This window comes from Garra rufa, chromosome 12 (genome assembly GCF_049309525.1).
Source record: "Garra rufa chromosome 12, GarRuf1.0, whole genome shotgun sequence".
In the NCBI taxonomy this organism is placed as follows: Eukaryota; Metazoa; Chordata; class Actinopteri; order Cypriniformes; family Cyprinidae; genus Garra; species Garra rufa.
This window is the reverse complement of record NC_133372.1, coordinates 47119508-47130754: the sequence shown is the minus strand read 5'-3', so window position 1 is coordinate 47130754 and position 11247 is coordinate 47119508. Positions and strand designations below refer to the sequence as shown.

The following is an 11247-nucleotide window of genomic DNA, read 5'->3' as shown; positions in this document are numbered from 1 at the left end:
AATGTGAATTTAACAGTCAAAAAAATCCCACTATTTCTCCATCCATCATGTAGACATGCACAGATTTACACACACCTCATCATCAACACAAACCCCGGCTGTCAGTCATCCTGTGGGAGGAGGAGTCAGAGGGACAGGAGTAAATCTGACCTACTGCACTACAGCTGTGTGTTTGTATTACGGATCAACCTTCATGTAAACATCTCAGTCAGTCTGAACTTGATTTGGGATGCTGTGGGCATTACGTAAGACACATGAGGACAGTGAGGATCACATGACAACACACTAACAACATTACATGAGGAGGAGGACGAGGAGGAGGAGGAGCAGCTCAGATGAGTGACATCAGTGAGTAGACTGACCAGATGACATCATCAGCGGGACATTAACAGCTCTATTAATGACTAATCACTCTCTGATTATTTTAAAAATTATGATTTTTATGATATTATGATTTTAATCCTTTTTATGTACAGCACTTTGAATTACCATTGTTTATGAAATGTGCTATATAAATAAACTTGCCTTGCCTTGATCAGCTGATGATCAACCCACTCCACTCCTGCAGCTCTGATCACATCAGACTCTCTCAATTACTGTGAGCTCCACATCATACTCACCATGCAGATAAGAGGATTTTAAGTGAATAGAATTGTATTTCTCCATATCACTTTCATATCACTTTATTTTCACATTTATGTCTAAAACACACAGAGCCAGACCAGCAAAGAGACAAGGAGCTTATGAATGAACTCCTTCAGGAGATGAAGCTCACTGGACCTGACTGAACATCTCAACATTAATAATCAGGGTTCACACACCTTAGTTAACTTCAAATTTAAGGACCTTTCAAGGACTTTCCAGGACCAACAAACGCACCAACAAATGCTGTTTCTGGGTCTAAGCTCCAACTCATTTCACTTGAGAATATCATCTCAGCAGCCGTTTATTCATATTAAACATTTAAGCTAAACATTTTCAAATTTACAGTGTACACTACAGTCTCCGTGCTCACAGAGAACCAAACACAGATCATTTTTATATTTAATGATTTATTTATTTATATTTTCTGGCTATCTGGAATTTCAGTATGGAGTTAAAGAGTAGGATTATAATTTTTTGGTAGTATTATATCACATTGTGAGCGTATAGTTAGCACCATTTGTTTTTTTCTTGTGTCATCTGAGCATTTAGACACGGAATTAATAGAAGAGGAGCTGCGTGATGTCAAACTTAAGCGAATACCCTCAAATTCAAGGACCTAATGTGGGGACATGTTTCAAGTGAGAGCAAGGTTACATTGTGTTATCTTGTAAGATACACTGTTACAGTTTTCATGTGTTAAACACAACTATGCATTTTTGTTGCATTTATTTTTTGGCCTTATGACAGAGATCTGATATTCTATTGTTGTAACGTACAACACAAAATACCTCACGTGGGAACACGTAATATAACGCATAAATGCACGTAACTAATGTAAATCAAGCAAGCTAGTTTTGCATTGGTCATGAAGTGTTGGCGAAATAACACATTAGCAGATCGGAGGGAATAATATGGAATTTTTTGTTATAAAACTTTCAAGAACCTGTATCTATGTATATTTATTTTTCAAAAACTTTCCAGGGCCTTTTTTTTTCAGATTTACAAACTTTCAAAGATTTCAAGGACCTGTGGGAATATAATTAAAACATTACTGTAATGTAAAAAATATTGTGGATGGAAACAATATTTATTATGTGTATTTTGTAATTTGTTTGACAGATTGTATGCACAAAATTACATTAATTCGATAGTGCTAATATAAAAAATCCTGACTTCAGTGCTCTCAAAAACACGAAGAACAGCGTGTGTGTGTCAATGTTACATCACAGTTGGCAACACTGGGAGGAAAATGAAAATATCCACACAATGCCAGACTCTGTGCCTCCTGATTTCACTATAGCAACCAAAGATGGAAACTACATGAGCTGCTCTGGTGTGTGTGTGTCTGTATGAAGGACTGATGCAGTCAAAGACTTTGATTTATTCGGACACATGTCTAAATGAGTTCTGTAGCTGCACTATTTCATCTCTCATTGGCTGTGTAATTTAGTGTGTTTCACACAATCTCTTTCTTTCCACTATTTGCGATGACATCACATTACAATTGTGTGTGTGTGTGTGTGTGTGTGTGTGTGTGGTAAATGCTGTCAGATGAGCTCCTGCAGTGACAAGCTGAATTATCACTGTTTGCATCATTCTTGCATAATTAATATCCATAGATGAGCTCATTCAGATCTGGAGATTTAGTAACGTGTGTCACACTGAAGGACTGCTGAGTCACTCCAGATAAGAGCGTCTGCTAAATGGCTCAAAAACTTATTAAAATGCTCTAGAAATGATCTTTATATATATATATATATATATATATATACACATATATCTCCCCTCTTACATGCATTCACATACATTTAACCCAAAATACTGATGCTGAAACAAAACAAATCCACATCATCTGTCCACCATCTGTGAGTGCGTGTTTCGCACATTTCATCGCTCTGATGTGTGTGTAGGGGGCACATAGAAAACTGTTGCTAAGGCATGCTGAGTCTGTGAGCTGATTGGCTGAAGGTCTCTGTGTGAAGGAAGAGAGTCACGCAGCACATCCTTCAGCTCCACAAACACACAAACAACTTTGTATAGTTATCTTTGTGAGGACATACATAGACAATGCAATCTCTAACTCCTAACTTACCTTAAGCCTACCCATCAGAACTAAGTGCCTCACCCAAACCCAAACCTTTACCCAATTAGAACCTGATCCCTAAAACCAAGTCTTGACCCTCAAACAGGCCTTTAAAGGGGTCTCAGAAAGTGAGGACTGGCCAAAATGTCCTCACTTTACAAAACTGTCCTCACTCTCCGATCGTCTAAAACTCAAATGCGGAATTAATGAATCACATCAAACATCCATAAAAGCCCAAAATTAATAAGAGGATCAGTCTAGAAACAATCCAAGTCCAAATAATGTTTTAACAAGCTATTTAAGACCAACTAAAAAAAGCATAATATTTTGGATGTCAGATTGACTATGTCTGATGAGAACAGAGCTGTCTTCAACAAATACATCACATCATCACATTATATCACATCACACAACAGAAACATCAGGAGCATCATCAGCTCCGCTGTGAAACCAGACAGACGTTCAGCTCTGATGTGTTTCTTCTGACAGAATCTGAGCAGACAGACTAATGAGCTCTAATGAGAGAACACTAATGAACACCAGACGTGTGACACAGACTGTGCCTTTCATTTTAATGCTCTCTCTCATTACATACAGTCTAAGACTGACGCAGAGCTTAAAAATAATAGCACAGCAAATAATGGTGCAATGCAGTAATGCAGCGGATACTGACTCAATATGATGAAAACTCTCATTAAGGAAAAAATGCAGCTCAGTCTCAAAACAAAAAATAAGATTTCATATTTTGCATTAAAAATAAAGCCTGTTTACATCTATAAATTTAGCAGATGCTTTTATCTAAATGACTTACAAATGTGCAACAGAAGCACTTGATCAGCAAGAAAACAGTATTCATAACACATTAACAACTGCATTAGGAAGCAATCTTAAGAAGAGGAGGAATGTTGTGAGGACCATAACAATTATTCAGCTTCTCACTACTGTAATATAGGCTTCATTTTCAGTTTTTATAAAGAGAAATATGATCTAAACATGTCCTTGATAGAGAGAGATTCACCCAATTTTAGCTCATGCTGAAGAACTGATAAAACACACACACACACGCACGCACGCGCACACACACACACACACACACACACACACACACACACACACACACACGTTGGGTTTACATGTTTTATGGGGACATTCCATAGGCGTAATGGTTTTTATACTGTACAAACCGTACTTTCTATCGCCCTACACCTACCCTACACCTAAACCTAGCCCTCACAGGAGATTGTGCACACTTTTACTTACTCAAAAAAAACTCATTGTGCATGATTTATAAGCCTGTTTCCTCATGAGGACCTGAGAAATGTCCCCACAAGGTCAAAATCTACTGGTATTCCTATCCTTGTGGGGACATTTGGTCCCCACAACGTGATGAATACCAGGTACACACACACACACACACACACACAAAGGTTTGGGCAGCAGAATCAGGGCACAGCGGGTGACGTTTGTGGTCACATGACTATGAGCAGATTCCAGCAGTGAGAGCTGCAGTAAAGCATGAGACAGAGCGCAGCTGTGAGTAGAGATTCACTGACACCTACAGGACAAACACAGCACTGCAGCTCCTCCACATCCACTCCATCACACACACCTGCCTCCTCATGAGAGTCACTCACTCATCTCATCAAACACCATGTAAGTCAAATACAAAACATGAAAATCTCAAAGATAAACACCTGAAACAGCTGCATAACCAGACATCATCTTTACCTTCCTAGCATCATTCATAACAGTGCTTAATAACAGCCACGGCACTGATATCTAACAAAATAAGCAGAAATCCTGTCACTAGACTGAGATATCTAAGCAGCACTGCAGTCTTAACGTTTTACAACCTTAACTATAATGGTGGAAACAGTTTTACTTCTGCATTGTGATTTCAGAGTGAAACACTGTGGGACTATGAGCACTGCTGCTCTATATAAGAATAATACAAGTAAATAAACAAGACTAAATGTGACCCTGGGCCACAAAACCAGTCGTAAGGGTACATTTTTAGTAATTGAGATTTATGCATCATCCGAAAACTGAATAAATAAATAGGACAATATTTGGCAGAGATACAACTATTTGAAAATCTGCAATCTGAGGGTGCAAAAAATTCAAAACATTAAGAAAATCGCCTATAAAGTTGTCCAAATGAAGTTCTTAGCAAATGCTTATTACTAATTAAAAATTAAGTTTAGATATACCTACGGTGGGAAATGTTTCTAACTATCTCAATGAAACAATCTATCCTAATGATTTTTGGTATAAAAGAAAAACAATGCATTGTTGGCTATTGCTACAAATATACCTGTGCTACTTAAGACTGGTATAGAGAGTCAGACTATGCTCAATATTAGTAAGGAATCACTGCATCGCCTGTTCTAATCTCCATCCAGACACACTGCATCAGAAAAAGAGACCATCACACTGACATACCGAGACGTTTATCAGGAAGTGTGTTGGTCACATGACAGCTGAAGTTCAGACCAATGCACTGATTACATACATGAGACACAGCGATGGACGCATACATCAATGATTAAAATACATATGGTTCACGTGACACCAGCAGGGTTTTTCCACAGGACTGTCAGCTCAACACTGCTGTAGTGCATCAGTATGGAGCACACAAACAATAAACACTGCACTACACTGTCAAAACACAGCCTTGGTACACTGCATACTCAATTCAGTAAGTGCCACACAATTATAATTTTGTGTTATTGCTTTGATTGCAGTCTGATCAAAAAACGAATCAAGAAAGGTAATAGAGTGATTGATTTTAAAATAAAAACCTACATTCAGTTGCTTTAGCATCACACGTTTCCTCCTGGATCATCAGTGACTGTTCATTTGGGATTGTGTGTTTATTAGATGTGATCCTGAACCACAAAATGGTATGGTTTGTTAGGATAAGACAATATTTGGCCGAGATATAACTATTTGAAAAACTGGAATCTGAGCGTGCAAAAAAATTTAAATATTGAGGAAAAACACCTTTAAAGTTGTCTAAATGAAGTTCTTAGCAATGGATATTACTAATCAATATCCTAATGATTTTTGGGATAAAAGAAAATTCGATAGTTTTGACCCATACAATGTATGTTGGACTAATGCTACAAATATAAACTGCTGTTCAAAAGTTCAGGATCAGTAAGACTTGTAATATTTTTTAAAGTCTCTTATGCTTGTCAAGAATATTATAAAATATTATATTATTATAAAAATACAGAGAAAAGAGTTTATAATGGTTTATATTTTAATATACATTAAAATGTTTTCCTGTGATGCAAAGCTGAATTTTCATCAGCCATTACTCCAGTCTTCAGTGTCACATGATCCTTCAGAAATCATTCTAATATACTGATTTATAACATTTTATTATCAATGTTTTTTTGGAACCTGTGAAAGTTTTTTCCGGATTCTTTTATGAATGAAAAGTTAAAAAGAACAGCATTTATTTAAATATATAAATATCACTTTTTACCAATTTGAGTAATAATTTCTTTAAAAAAAAGAAAGAATAAAAATGTACTGACCCCAAACTTTTGAACAGTAGTGTATATTGTTAGAAAGGATTTCTATTTTAAATAAATGCTGTTCTTTTTACCTTTTTATTCAAAGAATCCTGTAAAAAGTATCACAGGTTCCAAAAAAAAAAATATTAAGCAACAAAAAAACTGTTTTCAACATTGATAATAAATCAGCATATTAGAATGATTTCTGAAGGATCATGTGACACTGAAAACTGGAGCAATGAGGCTGAAAAATTCAGCTTTGATCACAGAAATAAATTCATTTTTTTATGTATATTAAAATCAAAGAACCCCAATCTATATTGTAATAATATTACATTTTTACATCATTACATTTTCTGTATTTTTGATCAAATGCAGCCTTGATGAGCATTAGAAACTTATTCAAAATCCATAAATAAAATCGTACTGATCCAAAACGTTTGACTGGCAGTGTACCCTTAAGTGCTACTTAAGTCTGGTTTTGTAGTCCAGGGTCACATATGTGAACAGTTTTATGGCATGAAATGATTAAAATTCAGTGACAATATCAATCTAATTCTGTAGGACTAAAGAGGAGCTGTGTAGCAGATTCTGTAAACATATGAACAACACACTGACAAAAACTGAGCTTCAACTAAAGCACATCAAATATAGAAAACACTGAACAGATGACTGAAATGAGAAAAGATGCCATGTGCCCTTTATATTCGATGCTCCTGTTAAACAGCTGAGAAATACAGATCTATCAGAGAAACAAACAATAAGACTCTAGTTATAAATCAAGCAGAAGTCAAGATGTACTCGGTAACTTTAACCCTGTGGACGGTAAACCTGCTGCATCACGCGCTTCAGCGGTGATTCAGCATTTGAGCAGAGAGAGCCGATAAAGACGGTTACTGAGAGTCTCACTGACATTCACTGCAAACATGAGGATCTGATGCAGGAGCGCATCAACAGCATCAGATCACTGCATTTAAGCCCCGCAGAACACGACGAGTGTAACGACATTCACCCGCAGCAGCAACACAACACACAAGAGCCACACGAGCATCTACTGCTGAGTCACTGCAGATGCGTCACTATGGCAACCAGACGGGCCGCTCACACCGGGCCACACGCTCACCGCAAACCACACGCTAACACTACTGACCACCACACTTCAGAAGGACAGGCCGATCGCCGGGAAAAGTTTTAAGGGACACATGGAGAAACTGGGCGAATCCAGAGGAGAGACAGACGAGTTCTCTGGAGACAAGCGGATATATTTAGAGGCACTAGACTGACCCGACACTGACCACAAACAGAACAGCCTGAAGAGGAGAACAGAGCGACTCATTCAAGGACAAACTCTTCATCAAATCACTGCACTCACACGCAGCTGCAGGGACAATCTCACACAAACGCACTCGATACGGCCAGATCATGAAGACTGAAGATGAAATGTGTTAAATGTTGATGTCAAAATACAAAACTACTCTTAATGCTCCCAAAAATAGGACTGCAACTAATTCACACTGAGTTCAAACATGGCCATGACATGAGACTGACCCTAAGGTCATATACATAAAAACATGTGAGTAGCACAGGTATATCTGTAGCAATACGGTCAAAATTATTTCCTCTTTAATGCCAAAAATCATTAAGATATTAAGTAAAGATCTTGTTCCATGAAGTTTGTAAATTTCCTACCGTAAATATATTAAAACCTAATTTTTGATTAGTAATATGCATGGCTAAGAACTTCATTTGGACAACTTTAAAAATGTTAAACTTCAAAGATTTTCTCAATATTTTGACTTTTTTGTACCCTCAGATTCCAGATGTTCAAATATTGTCCTTTCCTAACAAACCATACATCAATGGAAAGCTTATTTATTCAGCTTTCAGATGATGTATAAATCTCAATTTCCAAAAAATTGACCCTTATGACTGGTTTTGTGGTCCAGGGTGCTAAAACCAAAAAGAATACCCATTCTTGTGTTGGACAAACTTAGCATATACAACTTTATTTGAAAAAAAAAAAGCAAAAAAAGGTGTTTGCTCTTACCTGTCTTCATCTGCCCCAGTTGAGACAGCAAAAGCACTGGCATCCGCACTGGCGCCTCCTTCCTGTCCGAGAGCGGCCGCAGCATCAGACACGTTGGGTCTGCTGAGGCCCACCATGCCTCCTACGGCCAGCCGCGGCAGCGAGAGCAGCGTGTGGTGCTGTAGTAGCAGTCGCTGTGCATCCTCCAGCTGTGAGGCCGTCACATACGCCGTGGGGAGAGCGGCTCTCAGCGCTTGTCCCGGTACGCCGGCCCCATGCAGCAGCGGCTGCAGGTTGCTCTGCAGGGCAGACGAAGGCATGCTGGAGGCGCTGGATGAAGACAGCTGGGCTCCAGTTTGGTCCGGGTTGATGCCCATCTGCGGTCCGGGAACCTGGGGCCTCGGAGACACGGCCTGAGCCACCGGAGGAACCCCCGGAATCCCGACGGGCCTGGGCGACACCGCATTTGGAATTGGAGGAATCTGAAGAGGCTGAGCTGTGGACATCTGAGCGTATTCCACCGGAGTATGGTGGACACCGCTGATGGACACCGGAGGTTTGGCATTAGCAGGGTAGTTAGGGTCACTGTAGGGTCGAACCGAGGCGGACGAGCTCTCCACACCCAGCAGAACCGAAGGAGCGACAGCAGCTTGAGGAACTAGATGAGCGCTCGGGTCTTGAGCGTGAACACCGCCGTAACCCTGCTGGACGTCTCCTCCGCCGCTCAAGGTGCTTCCAGAGGAGCTGCCGCTCGTGGTCTCGTGTTCAGATTGAATGACGCTCTCCACCGCTCTGTGGGCGACAGCCGCGGCGTCTCCGGGTGGGGCGTCTTTTTCGTAATACTCCGTACAAGTCCAGCGACCCTTACGAAACGGCTCCGAGTTGGAATCCAGCTTCACCACCCTGAAGCGAGAGGCGGTGGTCGCTGTGCTCGGCTGAGTCTGGGTGCTGGGAGGATTGGCGGGCGCAACCGTCGTCACCGGCATCGTCGTTCCAGTGGGGACGGGAGCGGCGGCGACGTCAGTCGTGACAGGAACCGGCGCGGGCTCCTTGACCGCAGGTTGGACGGAGCGCCCTCCGCTGACGGTCGGCAGAGCCGCGGGTCGCCCGGTCTTGTGATGGTGAGCGTGATGATGGACGCCGTTGACCATGTACCCCTGGTGCATCACCGGCTCGTTGGGCGACGTGACTCCGGGCGTCTCTCCTCCGTGCAAACTATTGAGCGTCTCCTCGGAAGAGCTCCTCTCGGGGACGCCCGTGTCGGTGGCTCGGGAAACGGACACGTCCAGGATGTCGGACGAGGACAGGTCCTCGGTGTGGGACTCGTCCATGTCGTCGTAGCTCTCGGTGTCGTCGGCGATGCTGTTGTTGCCGCTGGCGGACACCTGCGCGGGCAGGACGCTGGTGATCTGGAAGCCGCTCTTCTTCTTGACCTGCGTCCCGACGCTCTGGATGCTGAGGCTGTGGGGCGGGTGATGCGGTCCGGGGGACGAGGAGCCAGCGGGCGGCGGATGCGCCATTAGGGTGGACGTCTGGTGGTCGTCGGACGGAGCCACGGTGGCTCCGCTGCCCCTGCGGCCGGCGAACGCCGACGGGTGGGACATCCTCCTGCTGCCGGGCGACTCTCCGGTGGAGTCCGAGTGATGCATCTTTTCAATTCACTCTTGTTGGGATGTAAATACGGTAAACGGTGTGCTGAACCTGATGAACACACTACAGTCCGTGCAGTGGCGTCGTTAGAAAAGCGCTTATAGTCCCCATTTAAAGAGCAAGCGAGAGTTTGACAGCTCCTCCAGCAGATATCAGCGCTGCTTATGATCAATGAGTGTTTATGATAAATAATGCAGGCTAACGTCAGCTAGCTCGGAGTTAGCACATTAAACGCGGCCGGTGGTCAACTGTCAACTAACTCAATCCATCGGCAGCATATGTCCCGACAGAAATACGCGTTTGTGTGAGTGACACGCGTCAGTTGCGGCTCAATGCCGGCTGATAAATGAACATAAACAGACGGTGGACATCACCTCAGCGCTGCGGACGCTCTTCTGGACTCATGATTTGCCTGAAGACGCACTCGGACGCTCCGTCTCGCCGGTTTAAATCCGTTTTACGCCGGTTTCTGCTCTCAGGCCTGCGTAAGGATGGTGAAATGGCTTCATTCGCAGGTTTGCTGTCTCATCCTGTCTCTGTCTCATCACTGCTGAACGCTGTTAGCACGCTAACCGACGAGCTAGCAGCTGTGGTGACGCCAACAGGGGGCGGAGCCGCGGCGCGCAGGACACGCCCATCGCGAGGCACACTACTCCGCTTCAGCGCTGATCTGGGATCAGATGAGTCGAGGTTTCCGCTGTTAAACTGCGGAGGGAGCGGCTGATCTCAGAAAGGCTGGAGGAGAGAGAGTCCTTACTGAGGAATGAACGAATGCTGATACATTTTGTACAGCCATTCATTAGTTTTCACGAAGATACATTATTTATTTATTTATTATATTTACTCACATTATATATATATATATACATGGACTAATTGACCTTTTAGTACATTTACAAGAATAAATAATTGTTTTCAATTACTCTTATGCTGCAGAGCAGCAGAGCATCTGTAACAGTACACTTTACATTCTAAAATTAAAAATTATATATACACATTTTTAAAGCTTCGTAGCATTTTTAACCGGGTATTTGGCTAAGGCAAAGGATAAATTATAAACTGTGAATTCTGCAGTGTAATTAGAATAGTATGTGATTCAAAATGGTCATTTTAAAGCATTTATCTTTCCTTTTACAAGGACTTATTTACATTTTGTAAGCAAAGAACATATATGTGGCTGAAATACCCTATTTCTATACTTACAAACAGAGCTGGGTAGATTACTGATTCCAAATTATATTAAAAAATTTGTAGTTAGTAACGTAATCCATTACATGACACATTTGAGGTAATATAACCAGACTACTTTTAGATTACTT

General features: G+C 41.6%; 1 protein-coding gene across 1 annotated transcript in view; it reads right to left on the bottom strand.

The window, feature by feature from the left end:
- LOC141347090 (TSC22 domain family protein 1) overlaps positions 1–10489 on the bottom strand; it is a 21931-nt gene extending 11442 nt beyond the window's left edge. Inside the window, exon 1 of the mRNA XM_073852071.1 lies at positions 8300–10489. Coding sequence (XP_073708172.1) covers positions 8300–9927 — 1628 coding nt within the window. The 5' untranslated portion in view covers positions 9928–10489. The remainder of the gene's footprint in view (positions 1–8299) is intronic.
- Positions 10490–11247: the final 758 nt, after the last annotated feature.